Here is an 18,980-nt window from a genome sequence, read left to right as displayed (position 1 = left end):
CACTAAGAAAGAAAATTACAGACCAATATCCCTCATGAACATAGACGCAAAAATTCTCAACAAAATCCTAGCCAACAGAATCCAGCAGCACATCAAAAAAATAATACATCATGACCAAGTGGGCTTCATAAAACGGATGCAAGGATGGTTCCATTAGAAAAACAATAAAAGTAATCCACTACATAAATAAGAACAAGGAAAATAACCACATGATCATATCGACTGACACAGAAAAGGCATTTGACAAAACCCAACATCCATTCCTGATAAAAATACCTAACAAAGTAGGAATTGAAGGGAAATTCCTCAACATACTCAAGAGCATTTATACAAAACCAACCGCCTACATCACTCTCAATGGAGAGAAACTGAAAGCCTTCCCTCTGCGAACGGGAACCAGACAAGGATGCTCTTTTACATCACCCCTTTTCAATATTGTTTTGGAAGTATTATCCAGAGCTATACAGCAAGACAGAGAAATTAATGGAATCCAAATTAGCAAAGAGGAAGTAAAACTCTCTCTGTTTGCAGAAAACCCATATGTAGAAAACCCAAAAGACTCAGTAAAAACACTATTAGATCTTATTGAAAGAGTCTACAAAGTGGCATGATATAAGATCAACATACAAAATTCAGTTGGATTCCTCTACACCAAAAGAGACCTACAAAAATGGAAGAATGTACCATGCTCTTGGATAGGAAGACTTAACACTGTGAAAATGTCAATACTGCCCAAAGCAATTAACCCTATAATGCAATCCCTATCCAGATTCCAATGATATTCTTCAAACAGATGGAAAAAACAACTACAAACTTTATATAGAAAGGAAAGAGACACAGAATAAGCAAAGCACTGCTTAAGAAGAAGAACAAGGTTGGAGGCCTCTCACTCTCTGATTTCAAAATTTACTACAGGGCTACAGTGGTCAAAAGAGCCTGGCAGTGGTACAATGAAATATACACTGATCAATGGAACAGAACTGAGAATCCAGAAATTAACCCATCCACACACAGCCAACTGATTTTCGACAAAGTGCCTAGGTATATTGCATGTGGAGGAGAAAGTCTCTTCAACAGACAGTGCTGGCAGAACTGGAAAGCGATATGCAAAAGTTTGAAACAAGACCTTTACCTCATGCCCTATACAAAAACCAACTCAGCATGGATTAAAGACCTAAACGTGAATCCCAAAATTATGAAAGTCATCAATGAAAAATAGGGAGAAAAGTGAGGGCTCTAAAACAGGGACTACACAGACTACAAAATATTTTGAAAATTACACAAACAAAAGTTGACAAAATAGATGATTGAGACATACTAAAAATTAAAAACCTATGTGCATCAAAAGACTTCACCAGAAGAGTAAAAAGGGAACCCACAGAATGGGAAAAAATCTTTAGCAATGACACATCAGATAAGGGCCTAATTTCTAAAATATATAGGAAACTACAACACCTCTACAAGAAAAAGACAAATAACTCAATTAAAAAATGGGCACAGGACATGAACCGACACTTCACCAAGGAAGAGATCCAGGCAGCCAACAAACATATGAAGAAATGTTCATGATCACTAGCCATTAGAGAGATGCAAATCAAAACAACAATGAGATATCATGTTACATCAGCAATAACAGCAAACATCAAAAAAGTAGAGGACAATAAATGCTGGCAGGGATGTGGAGAGACTGGGACGCTCCTGCATTGCAGGTGGGCTTGCAAAATGGTCCAGCCTCGCTGGAAAGCAATATGGCACTTGCTCAGAAGATTGAAAATAGAAATACCTTATGATCCAGCAATCCCTCTACTTGGTATTTACCCACAAGAAATACAAGCCATAACACGAGTAGATATATGCACATAAATGTTTATAGCAGCACTATTTACAATAGCAAAAAGATGGAGACAGCCTAAGGGTCCATCAATTGACGAATGGATAAACAAACTTTGGTACATACACACCCTGAAGAACAACAATGAAGCTGCAAGCCACTGCATAACACGGATGAACCTGGAGGACATTATGCTGAGTGAAATTAGTCAGTCACAAAAGGAGAAATACTACATAGGACCATTCCTGTAAAAGAGTAAGAAAAAGAACCCACACTCAAAGGGGAAAAAAATTATATATATATTTGCTGATCACCAGGATGTATGGACGATAGGAGGAATGGGAGGGAGGGGAATGAATAGACACAGGGTAAGGAATAGACACAGGTTAGCTTGGGTGCGGGGGTGGAGGGGGAGGGACAATACACAAGAAGGAGGAGGGGAATGGAAGAACAAGGCTGATGGGAAAACAGGCAGGTTCTCATGGGCTAAGTGGGACAGAGGCAAATGATGATGTATGCACAACCTTGGAACAGGGCTTCAGGATACAGGGTTTGAGGCAAGGTTTGAAGGGGTAAAGGAGGGGAATAATGTTAAGATGCTTGGCTGTCTTTTGAATCTTAGTTTGCCTTGCCTACCATTATAAAATAGATACTTGAGGTGGGGAGAAAGGAATAGCCAGAATCATCACTACAGAAAGCTGTTAAGTCTATCTTCAGCATATAACTGATTGGAATATCTTAAAGGGGAGTAGAAGTTGCTCAGTGAAAGAGGCTTCCGGTGGTGCCTTTACACTGCACAAGACCATAGGTAGAACCAAGAACCCCATCCAGAACTGACTGAGATAGGAAATTTCCAGTGAAAAGGACGAGTAGACCAGCCTGAAGCAGCTAGAAGAACAGAAGATACTTCGTGAAAGAAAGACAGGAAGGAAAAATCCAAAAAAATAATGGCAGTCTGATTGATTACTACAATAACAAGTAAGCTGTTTGCCTGGGAGCCATCGAGGCAAGTAGTTGGGACCCCTCAGAGCAAACTCCCTTCTGAGACTGAGACTCAAGGGCAATACATGAGCAGGCATGTGGTCTGAATGGTGACCACATTGGTCACCAATAAGGGAAGAGGGAGAAAAACAGCAATGAAGTTGCAAGCTAAGCCAGACCTCATTCAATAGACCCTCATGAACCCGGGTTGAGACCTGGATGGCCAGCAGTACAGCAAGACCTGGGGACTCTTGGGCCTAGAGGCAGTGACATGGTCACAGAGGACTAGAGTGAAGAGTGAAGTGTCCAGCTGATATGAAGTGAGGGAAGAGGCACAAGAACACCCATACTTGCAGATAGTACCCACTTGACCTGGCTTTGATGGCTAGATGATCAGAACTGGACTAGAAGAAGAAGGAAGAGGGTGGAAAAAAAGAGTAACTTGCTACAATTTGATGAACTTTACCTATAGTTATGGACGTAGTAGCTCAAAAAAGGGAACAAAACTTTACAGCAAGGAATCACTCCCACTCCCTTGGTACACAGGGTTGACAGGGATGGGCAACATAGACATTGGCTACCCAAAATGGGGGGCCTATAAGGATCACTGGTAGCGTAGTGGTTATGAATTGGGCTGTGAACCACAAGGTCAGCAGTTCGTAACTACCTGCTGTTCTGTGGGAGAAAGATGAGGTGTTCTGCTCCCATCAAGATTTACAGCCTTGGAAACCCTAGGGTCGCTATGAGTCGGAACTGACTCCACGGCACACAGCCACCATAAAGGCAAGAAGTGACTGGCTTACAAGCTTTCAAGAGGGAGCCTTGTTCCAGATGGGGCGGGGGAAGGTAGAATCACCACGGAATGATTTCTAATTTGTTGGGACTGGGCTGGTGAAAGGAAATGGGGATAACTCCTGTGGTACAATAGTGAATAATTGCCATCAGGTCTTATTGTGAGGCTAGGAAATATGGAGGTAGATGTTTTTGTGACGAAAGGAGGAGAGTGATTGATTTTGCAGCCCAGGAGCAGAGGTCCTTGGGACCATCAAGTGAGAAGAACGGAGAGTGGGACCCTACCCAGAGAGGCAGTGACACCAGAGATGGAGACAGAGAAGATTATTTGGCCATATGGAGTGGCTGGGGACACTGGACTTAGGGCGAGAGAAGGGCTGTGTGCTGGTGGACGGGGGTGGGGTGGGGTGGGCTATGTGGTGTATACCCTTTGGGCTTATATGATGATGCATGGAGGGGACTGTAATCATTGCAATGATACAAAATACGATAGGATAAGTGTAAAGCTGATGTTTTCCAATGTAAACCTCACAATAAAAACTTTTTTAAAAAGTAAGAAAAAAAGAGCAAACTAAACACAAAGCTAGAAGAAGAGGGAAGCAATAAAGAGTAGAGAATAGATAGATAAAATAGATATCAGAATGACATTAGAGGAAAGGACAGAAACCAAATGTTTATTCTTTCAAAAGTCAACCCCAAGGTAAAAGAGAACTCAAATTACCAAAACATATGAAATGAAAGAGGGGCCATCACTATTGACCTTACAGAAAAGAAATATATTGGAGTACTATGACCCCTAGGAGTCCTGATGTGGCGCTGTGGGCTAATGCATTAGATTGCAAAGTCATTTGAACTGCAAGGCCGGTGGTTCAAGCTCACCAGCTGCTCCTTGGAAATCCTATACAAGGTCACTATGGGCCAGAACTGACTTGACAGCACTTAACAACAACAACAATGACCCCTAAGGACTCCTTATATGGTGCTGTAGGATAAACACTGCATTGCTAAAAACAAGGTCTGTGGTTCAAACCCACAAGTTGTTCCTTGGAAACCTAATACAAAGTCGCTACAAGTGGAAACCGACTCCAGGACACTTAAAAGTTATAATGACCCCCAAGGAGATGGATTGACACAGAGGCAGTAGCAATGGACTCAAATGTAACAATAATTGTGGGGATGGCACAAGACTGGCCAGTAGTTTTTTCTATTGCATATACAGTTGCTATGAGTCAGAACCAACTCAACAGCACCTAACAACAACAAATAACAAATGACAGCTGTGTGAAAATAAATCAAATAATTTAGGTAAAATGAACAAATTCTAAGAAAAACTCAACTGCCAAAGCTGTCTTAATAAGAAATACAAGAGGGCTTCATAAAGTTAATGGGGAAATGGAATTAAAATAATGAAATACTTCCACAAACTTTTTGAATTCCCCTTGTGGAAATTCTGAATTGATGTTTAATTAGTAATCAAAGAAACATTCCATAAATAAATGCTCAGCCCCAAATGGCTAAACTGGTGATCTCTATCAAATAGTTAAAGAAGAAATAATTCTTCAATAACTCTTCAGGAAAAAAAAAAAAAAAAAGTCGGGCGCATTTACCAAATCATTCAATGAGACTAGTGTAACCCTCCTAACAAAACAAGGTATCACAAGAAAAGAAAAATATAGACCAAAATCATTATGAATATGAACACAAAAATTCTCAACAAAATGCTAGCAAACTAAATCCAACAACATGACCAACTTAATCTTATTTCAGGAATGCATGGTTGTTGTGACATCTGAAAATCTTTTAATGTAATACACCATTTTATTAGAATAAAGGATAAATTGAATGATCATCTTTATTGACACAAAAAAGGCATTTTGCAATTTTTAATACATTTTCATGATAAAAGACACACAAGTTAGGAACAGAAGGGCACAACCTGGTAAAAGGTATGGACAATCCCTCCCCCAAACACACACAACAAATACTGAATGTTTTCCCACTGAGAACAAGGAAAGTGTATCCACTCTTACCACTAGTATTTAACTTTTCAATGAATGTTCTAGTCAGGGTTACTAAGCAAGACAAAGAAGTAAAAAACATTCAGACTGAAAGGAAGAAATCAAATTATCTGTATTTGGAAATGACATGATCTTGTATAGCTAATCCTATGGAATCCTGGTGTGGCACTGTAGGATAAGCACTGGACTGCTAACCACAGGTTTGGTAGTTCAAACCCACCAGTTGCTTCTAGCAAACAGGGTTGTTATGAGTCAGAACTGACTAAACAGCTCTTAACAACAAGGAACCCAATAAAAAAACAACAACGCATAGAACTAATAAACAACTTCAGCATGGTGTAACATACATGATCAATACACAAAAATCAGTTTTAACTCTATACTTCAATGAGGTTAGTATAACCCTGTTAACAAAACAAGGAAAACTTAACAGACTATAGGGTAACCCCAAGGAGAATTAATATTTCACAACTTATGAAAATGAAGATCCAAGCAGAACAAAGAAATATTAAAACAAAGAAGAAGCTGACAACAAACAGCACAAAAGCATGAACACAACACAAGAACAAAGGAACAAACAGCACCACAAAAAATTAACATAATGACAGCAGTTAATCCACACCAATGGATAATTACACTGAATGTCAATGGATTAAATGCACCAGTAAAGAGGCAGAGAGTGCCTGAATGGATAAGAAAAGAAGACCCTGTATGCTGAGCAAATAATCTGAGAAGCAGGGTTATATGAAGAAAAGTGTGGCATCACGATTGGAGTGTTGGAGGAGAATATTGAAAGTGTCATGGGCTGCCAAAAGAACAACCAGATCTATGTTAGAAGAAGTGCAGCCAGAGTGCTCCTTGGAGGCCAAGATGGCCAAACTTCATCTCTCGTACTTGGGACATATTGTCAGGAGGGACCAGTCACTGGAGAAGGATATCATGTTTGGTAAATTGGAAGGCCAGAGAAAAAGAGGAAGACTCCCAGTGAGATGGATTGGCAAAGTGGCAGTATCAATGGGCTCAAGCGTAGCAACAATTGTGAAGTTGGCCTAGGACCGGGCAATGTTTTGTTCTGTTGTATGGTCATTATGAGTCAGTACCAACTCGACAGCACTTAACAACAACATTTTCATATCCGGAGTCCTGGTGAGACGCTGTGGGTTAATGCGCCAGATTGCAAAGCTGTTTGAACTGCAAGATCAGCAGTTCAAGGTCACCAGCTGCTACTTGGAAGCCCTATACAGGGTCTCTATGGGTTGGAATCAATTCAACAGCACTTAACAACAACAGTAACAACAACAATTACATATGCATTTGATGACTGAGATTCCCATTTACACAAAGACGGCTATCAGAATTTTGATGAAGATTGTGTTGAATCTATAGACTTCTTTGGTTAGCATTGTCATCTTAGTAGTACTAAGTATTCCAGTACATGAGCATGGGTTGTCTTTCCATTTATTTAGCTCTTTAATTTTTTTTTTTTTTCAGTAGTGATTTAAATACTTTTGAGTGTACATTTCTCACTTATTCCTTGGTGTTTTATTCTTTTGAATGCTATTGTAAATTATATTGTTTCCATATTTTCCTTCTCAGAACATTCATTGTTGAACTTTGTTTGGCTGTTTTTTTTTTGTGCGATGATGTATCCTGCTACTTTGCCAAATTAGTTGATTAGTTCTAGTATCTTTCTTAGGGTTTTTTTTTGGGGGGGGGTTCTATACAAGGAGATTTGGTAGCATAGTGGTTATAAGTCAGGCTGCTAACAGCCTTGGAAGCTCTATGCAGAGTTACTATGAGTCAGAATAGACTCCACGACACACCACCACCACCACCATACAAAGGATCATGCCATCAGCAAAATGTAATCAAGATATATTGTTCATTACTGGTGACTGGAATGCAAAGGTTGGGAGCAAAGAGGAAGGATCAGTAGTTGGGAAATATGGCCTTGGTGATAAAAATGCTGCTGGAGAGCGCATGACAGCATTCTGCAAAATCAATGACTTTTTCATTTCAAATATCTTCTTTAGACAGCATAAGAGACAATTATACACATGGACCTCTCAAAATGGAATACATAGAAATTAAACTAACTACATCTGCACAAAGAGACGATGGAAAAGCTCCATATCATCAGTCAAAACAAGGCCAGGGGCAGATTGTGGAACAGACCATAAATTACTCATATGCAAATCCAAACTGAAGCTGAAGAAAATGAAATCAAGTACACAAGAACCAAAATATGACCTTGAATATATCCCACCTGAATTTAGAGATCATCAGAAAAACAGATTTGATACATTAGATACTAAAGACCGAAGACCATGGGATAACATCAAGAACACCATACAGGTAGAAACAATAAAGTCATTAAGAATACAAGAAAGAAGGAAGGGGAAAATGGATGTCAGAAGAGACACTGAAACTTGCTCTCCAGTGTAGAGATGCTAACACAAATGGTGAACAATCTATGGACAATATTGCGAAGTATGAGCATTATAGAACACTTAATTATGCTCATGAGGAGTCTGTACATGGACCAAGAGGCAATTGTTCGAACAGAATATGGGACCACTGAATGGTTTTCAATTAATAAAGGTGTGAGACAGAGTTGTAGTCTTTCACCATACTCATTCGACCTGTATGCTGAGCAAATAATCCAAGAAGATGGGTTCTATGAAGAAAAAACATGACATCAGGATTGGAGAAAGACTCATTAACAACCTGTGATATGCAGATGATACAACCTTGCTTGCTGAAAGTTAAGAAGACAAAATATTTACTGATGAAAATCAAAGAGCACAGCCTTCAGTATAGATTGCATCTCAATATAAAGAAAACAAAAATCTTTACCACTGGATGAATAAACAACATTCTTATCAACATTCTTATCAAAAGATTGAAGTTGTAAAGGACTTCATTCTTCTTGGATCAACTATCAACACTCACAGAAGCAGCAGTCTAGAAATCAAACGACGTATTGCATTAGTAAAATCTGCTGCACTAGACTTTTTTAAAGTGTTGAAGAGCAAAGATATCAGCTTGAGGACTAACGTGCGCCTGATCCAAGCCATGGTAATTTCAATAACCTCATATGCATGCGAAAGCTGGACAGTGAATAAGGAAGACCATAGAAGAACTGATGCTTTTGAGTTATTGTGTTGGAGGAGAATATTGAAAGTGCCATGGGCTGCCAAAAGAACAATCAGATCTGTGCTGGAAGAAGTGCAGCCAGAGTGTTCCTTGGAGGCCATGATGGCCAAACTTTGTCTCTCCTACTTCATACATATTGTCAGGAGGGACCAATCGCTGGAGAAGGATATCATGTTTGGTAAGTTGCAGGGTCAGAAAAGAAGAGGAAGAACCCAGCGAGAGGAATTGGAAAAGTGACAGCATCAATGGGCTCAAGCGTGGTAACAATAGTGTGGTTGGCCCAGGACCGGGCAGTGTTTCGTTCTGTTGTGCATAAGGTCTCTCAACTTGATGGCACATAAGAACAACGTCAATGGTGTCTATTATTTTTAAAAATGGAAAATAATAGGTGTTTGCAAGGATGTGGAGAAAAGGCAAGTGACGAAAAGACAAATACTGTATGATCCCATTTATATAAAATATCAAATATAGACAAGCATAGAGTCCAAAGTTTGTTAGTGGGTGTAAGAAGTGAAAGAGTTGGATGAATTACTTAGAGGGCACTGATCTGTCAAGAATAATGGAAAAAAATGCAATCAGATAGTAGTGATAGTTGCACAATATGATGGACATAATTGATGTGACTGAATTATTTGTGTAAAGAAGGTTGAAATGGTAAATATTTTGCTTATACATATTTACCACCTGTTGTGGTGCTGCAGGATAATGCGCTGGACTGCAAGGCCAGTTTGAACTGTAATTCGGTGGTTCAAACCCACTCCTTAGAAACCTTAGACAGGGTTGCTATGTGTTGGAACTGATTCGACAGCACTTAACAACAACATTTTTAATGCTAGTTGTAGTTGTGTTGGGGTTACTAAGGAAGATTATGTATAATACTTTCTATTCTATTTTTTCAAATATATTTTTCAGTGAGAATGTCTTATGGTTATAATAAAATTTTATTTGTAAAAGACCATGTTTGTATAACATTTTTATGAAATATCCAAAATAAATTTTTCTTGAAACTATAAAGAACCACTTGGTTTGATTTTGCAAATTAGCAAAATTTGAACTGTGTTCATGTCACTATCATGAGAGAAGACCCTGTTTGAGAATAATGCCTACACAAAAAAGAGCAGAACCAAGACATGTAGAGAAAGAGATTTCTGAAAACATAATTTGAGCACATGAATCCATCTGAATTCCAGGCAATTTCAACAAAGTGAATTGATTAAGTTGAGTTGGGTTTCTGAAAGATTCAGGACTAGTACAGTTGGTTAAACTTTCTTTCTCATTTTCACATTGTTTAATTTATTGTTAGTACAGGAAATACTGGCTACAGAATTTTATTGACCATAACAGAAAAGTCTTTTTCAGAATGTCCATTCTTCAGTAGAATTATTGACGAGCAGAAAACATCCAACTCTGTCTAGAGGTGTGCATATCAATTAAACATGCAATATTGGATTATATAATAACCATATCTACATTAAAACTTTATTATAAAAATACATTACTTTTTAGTGGTAATAGTAGTCCTTCCACCACTGCAGGGTTGGTTATGAGATGAATACATTTCTTGTCTCAACTTGGAGAGCTCCTTATACAGAAAGACAACAGAGTTATTTGGGAAAAAGCAGTTTTCCAACAAGGCTGCTAAGAAAATATTCCCCCATTTTCCTTTCTTTGTACTCTTGAAACAAGGTTGTGGTAGCTCATTTGTTGAATACCAGACAGTCTTGTTTCAGGAGACCTATTAAGTTATATGGGGGTGTTGGTGTTGTGCTCTAAGATAAGCACTGGACTGCTAACCAAAAGGTCAGTGGTTCAAACTCACCAGCTGCTCCTTGGGAACGCTATACTGGGTTGCTATGAGTTGGAATCCACTCATCAACATTTAATAGCAATAAAGTTATGCTAATGTCTGTACCAATGTTCTCTTACTAGTGTAGGATTTCTATATTTGAGGGATAGGATGAGAATGAATAGGTATGGTTCTCAAGATATAGAAGTGAAGGCTTTGTCCTAAAGCACTTAAAAGTATGGCAATTGCACCAAAGTACTAAAACTTAAACATGTAAGCAGTTGTTGATTCTTAAAAGAAAGCCTATCACTGAAATTTAGTACAAGCACCATTTATTCAATAACAGCAGTATAATATGAAATACCATCTTTTGGTAGTTCTTTTATATCTCTTGCATACCTGATCTTGGTCTACATGCTGCAGATAAGGGGAAAATATAGCACAGTTCCATGCTTAAGGAAATCACAATCTAGTAATGAGTTCACAGTCTTATTGGTAATTCCACTACTAACAAGACATAAAATGAATGTCTTTTTTAAAATCCAAATACCATAACATTTATGATCTGCTTCAAATTTATATTTTATTTGAATTATTTCTTTTGAAATATGAATAGTCTACTTCTTCACAAGCACTTACATTCTACTTCACATTATAAGTGCGTCATGGAACTGGATCTCTTTCTAGTTTATGGAAAGTATTTCTGTTATAGGACTGATTTATATTATTCTTCTCCATACCTACCCCTTTCTTTCTTACCTCTGACTGACGTTTTATAAGGGAGTCCTTCTCTTCTAACAAGCTTGTCAGTTCATGGAGCTTGGATTGAAAATCACTGCAACTTCCTTCTCTTCTAGAAACATCTTTTTGGTACTGGTTTAATTGAGTCTAATGATTTAAAATCAAATAAGCATTATTATGATATCATCTAAAATAATAAAATACCCATGAATAAATTCAACCAGGAAGTTAAGACTGGTACACGGGAAAACTATAAACAGAGCAGAAAGAAATTTAAAAAGACCCAGATGAATGGAAAGATATCCTGTGTTCATAGAGTGTTGCTGTTATTGTTCAGTGCCATTGAGTCAGTTCCTACTCATAGCAGCCTTGTATCGGGTTTCTGAGAAATGACTGGTGGGTTTGAACCACCGACATTGCAGTTCAAGCCAACCTTGCAGTCCAGTGCTTATCCTACAATACCACACCAGGACTCATGCTCATGGGTTAGAAGACTTAATATGGTTAAGTTGTCAATGCCCAAAGCAATCTAAAGATTTAAAATAATGTCAATCAAAATTCCAAGAGGCTTCTTGGCAGCAATGTAACAGTTAAGCTTCAATCACATATAGAATTGCAAGGGACCCTTGAAAGCAAAAAATATATAAAGAAGAAATAAGAGAGAGAACTTATTACAGTTTCCAATTTTAGAACATAATTTTAAGCTACAATAACAACAACAAAAAGTGTGGTCCCAGTATAAGAGTAATAATATAAATGAATAAAATGGAGTTGAGGGTGTAGAAGTGAATCTGTACATCTATGCTCAATTCCTTTGACAAGAGTGCTGAGTTCATTCAATAGGGAAATAATTGTCTCTTCAATAAATTGCTCTGGGACAACTGGATCTTCATATGAAAAAGAACTAAATTGTACTAGGACCTTACATCATATACAAAAAAATGACTCGAAGTGGATAAATGATCTACATATAAAACAAAAACTATAGAACTCTAAGAATAAACTTCAAGGCTCTCTTTTTGACAATGAAGTCTTAGATCTGACAACAAAATCAAAAGTAATATAAAAGCTATATACAAATTAGGCTGTCAACAATTTAAAAATTGTGCATCAAAGGATGTTAAGAAAGTGAAAAGACAAGCTACAGAATGAGTGAAAACATTTGGGAATATTATATCTAATAAGGGTTTAATATTTGGTATATATAAAGAACTCCTACAACTCAACAACAACAACAAAACAGTTTAAAATGGACAAATGACTTTAATGGGCATTTCTCCAAAGCTATACAAACAAATAATTTTCAAATGAAAGAATGCTCAAGTCACTAGAGAAATGCAAAACAAAATCACAATGAGGTAGTACTTCCCACTCATCAGAATGGCTATTATCAGAAAATCTGAAACCAATAAGTTTTGGTGACAATGTGCAGAAATTGGAACACTTGTGTATTGCTTGTGGGAATTAAAATTTGTGCAGCTACTGAGGAAAACAGTTTGGAAGTTCCTCAAAAGATAGAAAATAGAATTCCATATGACTCAGCAATTCTACTTCTCAGTATACACTCAAAAGATATATTCAAAAGAGTATATGCTTGCTTTATAAATCAGGGACTCAAACATATACTTGTAAAACAAGTATTAATCTATTTGCTACATATTTATTGTTGTTGTTAACTGCCATAGAGTAGGTTCTGGCTCATAGCAACACTGTCGTAGGGTTTCTGAGGAGCAGTCACTGAGCTTAAACTCTCAACCTTGCGACTCAAACCGACCTTGCAATCCAGCTCATTAACCCACAGCACCACAGCAGGACTCCTGTATATGAAGAGATTGCCTATTATGGAAATGTAAAATAAACAGAATAAAGCTTAAAAGAGCTATTATTTTAAAAAAATTAAAGGAATAAGCATGAATATAATACAAATTAAGTAATTTAGATTTAGCTAAGTTAATTGACAGAAAGGCACACAGCTAGTTATAAAATGAAAAACAAAATACCAATTGTTATGACTTTCTATAGAATTTTATGAATGCAAAACATTAATTTTTCATTTTTTTTTTAAAGGACTTTCCTGACAGCAGCTTTTTAAAAGTTTTTATTGCGAATTATGTGATAGTTCACATGGGAGAAGATTAGGTTTACATTCATCCTATCTTATTTCATTTCATTGCAATGATTACAGTCCCCTCCATGCATCATCAAACAACCAAAGGGTACACCCTGCAAGCCTGCCTCCCCCTGAACTGCAAAGTCAGCCACTCCCCTCCTTTTGTTACAAAACATCTACCTTTACATTTTCAACCCTCACAGTCAGTTCTGATAGCAATTATTCACTATTGTACCACAAGAGGCTTATCCCCATCTCCTTTCATCAACCACATACAGACAGATTGGAACCCACTCAGTGGAAATTCTATCTTCCCTTACATCCTCTGGAACTAGGCTCCCTCTTGAAAGCTTGTAAGCCAGTCACTTCTTGCCATTGTAGTCCCCCCACCCTTATGGGGTAGCCCACCTCTGTCAATCCTGTGTACCAAGGGAATGGGAATGATCCTTGCCGTAAAGATTTGTTCCCTCTTTTAAGATACTACATCCATAAGTATAGGTCAAGTTCATAAAATTGTAGCAGATTACTCTTTTTTTCCCCTCTTCTTTCTTCTTCTAGTTGAGTTCTGACCATCTAGCCATTGATATAGTGGGTACTATCTGCAAGTATGAGTGTTCTTGTGCATCTCTCCTCACTTCGTATCAACTAGACGCTTCACTCTTTGCTCTAGTCCTCTGTGGCCATGTCACTGTCTCTGGGCCCAGGAGTCCCCAATCTTGCAATACTGCTGAACAACCATGTCTCAATCCGGGTTCACAGGAATCTATTGAACATGGTTGGACTTAGCTCACAACTTCATTGCTGTTTTTCCCCCACTTCCCCTTATCGGTGACCAACCAGACCACAAGCCTATTCATGTATTGCCCTTGAGTCTTAGTCTTGGAAGGGGTTTTTTTCTGAGGGAAACCGACCATTTCTTAATGGCTCCCTGGTGAACAGATTGTTTGTTCTTGTAGTAGTCAATCAGACTGTGTTATTGTTTTTTATTTTTCCTGCTGTTTTTTCTTTCAAGAAATATCTTCTGTTCTTCTAGCTGCTCCAGGCTGGTCTGCTTGTCCTTTCAAGTGGAAATTTCCCACCTCAGAAAATTCTGGATGGGGTTCAGGATTCCACCTTTGTTCTAATGCAATGCAGAGGCTCCACAGCAAGCCTCCTTCACTGGCCAAGTTACAGCCCCATTTTAGGTATTCCAATCAGTTATAAGCTGAAGACAGGCTTATAAGCTTCTATGGTGAACTTTCTGGCTATTCCTTTCTCTCACACTCAAGTGTCTATTTTACAATGGTAGGCAAGGGAAACCAAGATTCAAAGGACAACCAAGCATCTTAATAGTATTCCCCTCTTTTACCCATTCAAACCATATCTCAATTCCTGTATCCCAGAACCCAGTTGTTCCAAGGTTATGCATACATCATTTACCTCTGTCCCATTTACTCCATGTAGACCTACCTAACTGTTCTCTCATACACCTTGTTCTTCCATTCCCCTCCCCCTTCTTGCGTATTGCTGCCCACCCTGACAGCACCCAAGCTATCCTGTGTCTATTCCCTACCCTGTGCTCACCTTCCCTTCCCTACATCCCCTTAATCCACCCCATAATCCCAGTAACCATCAAATAATTCCCTCCCCCTTTTAGTGTAGGTTCTTTTTCTTAATCTTTTACAATAATGGTTCTATGCAGTATTTCTCCTTTTGTGACTGAATTATTTCATGCAGCATAATATCCTCAAGGTTCATAAACATTATGCGATGGCTTGCAGCTTCCTTGTTATTTTTCAAGGTAGCATAATATCCCATTGTGTGTATGTACAACAGTTCGTTTATCCATTCTTCCACTGACAGGCATTTAGGCTGGCTCCATCTTTTTGATATTATAAATGGTGCTGCTATGAACATAGTGTGCATGTATCTACTTGTGTTATGGTTCGTATTTCTTGTGGGTAAATACCAAGTAGAGGAATTTCTGGATCATAAGGTATATCTATTTACAACCTTTTGAGCACCACATTGCTTTCCAGAGTGGTTGCACCATTATGCAATCCCACCAGCAATGTATGAGTGTCCCAGCTTCTCCACACCCATGCCAGCATTTATTGTCCTCTACTTTTTTGATAGTTGCTGTTTTTGCTGGTGTGAGATGATACCTCATTGTTGTTTTGAGTTGCATCTCTCCAATGGTTAGTGATCGTGAACATTTCTTCATATGTTTGTTGGCTACCCGGATCTCCTCCTTGGTGAAGTGTCTGTTCATGTCCTGTGCCCATTTTTTAATTTTATTTGTATTTTACTTGTAGAGGTGTTGTAGTTTCCTGTATATTTTAGAAATTAGTCCCTGTCCGATGTGTTGTTGCAAAAGAGTTATTCCCATTCTGTGGGCTCCCTTTTTACTCTTTTGGTGAAGTCTTTTGATGCAAGTAAGTTTTTAATTTTTAGTATGTCCCAATCATCTATTTTGTTTGTGTTATTTTCAAAATTTTGATAGTCGGTGTATGCCCTGTAATAGAGCCCTCACATGAGTCCCTATTTTTTCATTGATGGTCTTTATAATTCTGGGATTCACATTTACGTCTTTAATCCATACTGAGTTGGTTTTTTTATAAGGCATGAGGTAAGGGTCTTGTTTTAATCTTTTGCATATCACTTTCCAGTTCTGCCAGAACCATCTGTTGAAGAGACTATCTCCTCCACATGCGATAGACTTTGGCTCTTTGTTGAAAAACAGTTGACTGTATGTGGATGGGTTAATTTCTGGATTCTTGGTTCTGTTACATTGATCAATATATCTTTCATTGTACCAGTACCAGGCTGTTTTGACCACTGTAGCAAGTAGTACATTTTGAAATCAGGGAGTGAGACGTTTCCAACCTTGTTCTTCTTTGCATATCCTGGGTCTCTTTCCTTTCTACAAATTTCTACAAAATTTGTAACTGTTTTTTCCATCTCTTTGAAGAATGTCTTTGAAATCTGGATTGCGATTGCATTCTATGTGTAAATTGCCTTGGGCAGTAATGACATTTTCCCAATGTTAAGTATTCCTATTCAGGAACATGGTATATTCTTCCAGTTTTTTAAGTCTCTTTTGGTTTCTTGTAAAAGTGTTTTGTATTTTTATTTGAATAGGTCCTTTATTTCTTTGGTTACACTTATTGCTAAATATTTCATCCTTTGGTTGGCTATTGTAAATGGTATTGCTTTCCTAATGTCCTTTTCAGCGCTGTCATTGTTACTATAGAGGAATACAACTGATTTTTGTATGCTGATCTTATATACTGCTACTTTGCTGAATCTTCCAATGAGGTCTAGTAGCTTTTTTACTGAATCTTTGGGGTTTTCTATGTATAGGATCATATCATCTGAAAACAGAGAGAGTTTTAATTTTCTTTGCCAATTTGGATGCCTTTAATTTCCCTCTCTTGCCATATAGCTCTGGAAAAGACTTCCAACACAATATTGAATAGGAGTGGTGACAAACGGCATCCTTGTCTGGTTCCTGTTCGCAGAGGGAAGGCTTTCAGTTTCTCTCCATTGAGAGTAATGTACGCTCTTAATTATGTTGAGGAATTTCCCTCCAATTCCCACTTTTATCAGTGCTTTTATCAGGAATATATGTCAGATTTTGTTAAATGCCGTCTCTGCATCAATCGATATAATCATGTGGTTCTTTTCTTTTTTCTTATTTATATGGTGGATTACATTGATTGTTTTTCTGATGTTGAACTACCCTTGCATCCCTGATATGAATCCCACTTGGTCATGATGTATTATTTTTTTGATGTGCTGCTGGATTCTGTTGGCTTGGATTTTGTTGAGCAGTTTTGCATCTATGCTCACGAGGGATATTAATCTATAATTTTCTTTCTTAGTGATGCCCTTCCCTGGTTTTGGTATGAGGGTTATGCTTGCTTTATAAAATATATTAGGGAGTTTTCCATCCTCTACTATATTCTGGAATAATTTGAGTAGAATTGGTGACAGCTCTTCCCTGAATGTTTCGTAGAACTCACCAATGAAGTCATCTGACCTGGACTTTTTTTGTTTGGGAGTTAATTGATGACCTGATCAATTTCTTCTTTTGTTATGGGTCTGTTCTGGTTTTCTACTTCACTTTGTAAGTTTAGGTAGGTCGTGTTTTTCTAAAAATGTATCTTCTAGGTTTTCAAATTTGCTGGAGTACAATTATTCATAATATTTTGTTATTATACTTCTGATTTCCTTTGGTTCCGTTATGACATTGCCCATGTGGTTTCTATTGCATGTTATTAGTGTCTTTTCCCTCTTTTCTTTTGTTAGGTTTGCCAGTGGTTTGTCAATTTTATTAATCCTTTCAAAGAACCAGCTTCTTGTTGTTGGTTCTTTCTATAGTTTTTTTGTTTTGTTTTGTTTTCTGTCTTATCTATTTCTGCTCTAATCTTTATTGTTTGTTTTCTTTTGGTGTCTGTAGGTTCTCTCTGTTGATCTGTTTCAAATTGTTGTAGATGCTGTGTTAATTTTGGTTCTTTCTTCTTTTTGGATGTGTGCATTTATTGCAATAAATTGTCCTCTCAGCACTGCTTTTGCCATGTCCCAAAGAATTTGGTATGTTGTGTTTTCATTCTCATTTGTTTCTAGGAACTGTGTGAATTCACATTTTATTTTTTCTACTACCCAATTCACTTTTCAGCAGGGTGTTATTCAGTTTCCATGTATTTGTCTTTATTTCCTTGGTCTTCCTATTGTTGATTTCTAATTTGATAGCATTGTGGTGTGAGAGGATGCTTTGTAGTATTTTGATATTTGTAAACTTATGGAGGCTTGTTTTGGGGCCTAACACATGGTGTGTTCCGGAGAATGTTCCATGTGTACTGGAAAAGAATGTGTATTGTACTGTTGTAGGGTTGAATGCTCTGTACACATCTATGAAGCCCATTTGGCTGATTGTGTTGTTTAGCTCCTCTGTATCTTTGCCAATTTTATTTCTGGTTGTCCTATCCATTTTAAAAAGTGGTGTATTAAAATTGCCCACTATTGAGAACAAACAAGATGGTGGATTGTGTGGACGTGTAGTAAAGAGCTCCACCAAGAACAACACACAATTCCGACCAAGCAGGCTCAGGGAATGGCTCCAGAACTCTGAACCACATATAAAGGAATATTTAGAAGGTTGGAAGGCTTATAGCTGGGGGAATTTGTGGCAGAAGTAAGAAATCTATCGCATTCTAGTCCGGGATGCTCGGCTGCTCCAGGAGCCACCATCTTGGGTGAGACCAAGTGGGGAAGGATCGGAGTGGCCACAGACACCTGGCAGAACTGCTGAGATAAAGGTGTGGACATTATTTTCTTTTGGTTGCTGTTCATTGGTCCCTTGTTGTCTGTGCACCTCCATTCTGGTGACTATAGGGGTGCCTGAGCTAGAGGGCACCCCATCCCCACCCTCAGAGGGTTCTACTACACATGCACACAGATCTCCTCAAAATTTAAAGAGACAGTTTCCAATTAAAACCAAATGGCCACAGCCAGCCCTAACTGTTTCCAATTAGAAAAAAGGCCTGAACGGGGATTGTGCAGCGGGACAAGCAGACAAAAGAG

The 18,980-nt window shown here is 38.1% G+C and overlaps 1 protein-coding gene across 1 annotated transcript in view; it reads right to left on the bottom strand.

The window, feature by feature from the left end:
• The window catches only part of POF1B (premature ovarian failure, 1B), a 287,784-nt gene that overhangs the window by 24,819 nt on the left and 243,985 nt on the right, over nt 1-18,980 (bottom strand). The window contains exons 17-18 of the mRNA XM_006871314.1: nt 11,324-11,452; nt 10,278-10,360 (exon numbers count right to left, since the gene is read on the bottom strand). Of these exons, the coding sequence (XP_006871376.1) occupies nt 10,278-10,360; nt 11,324-11,452 (212 nt within the window). The remainder of the gene's footprint in view (nt 1-10,277; nt 10,361-11,323; nt 11,453-18,980) is intronic.

This window comes from Chrysochloris asiatica, unplaced genomic scaffold (genome assembly GCF_000296735.1).
Source record: "Chrysochloris asiatica unplaced genomic scaffold, ChrAsi1.0 scaffold00167, whole genome shotgun sequence".
Classification (NCBI taxonomy): Eukaryota; Metazoa; Chordata; class Mammalia; order Afrosoricida; family Chrysochloridae; genus Chrysochloris; species Chrysochloris asiatica.
Note: the sequence above shows the minus strand (reverse complement) of the source record. Positions and strands in the feature narration are given on the sequence as shown.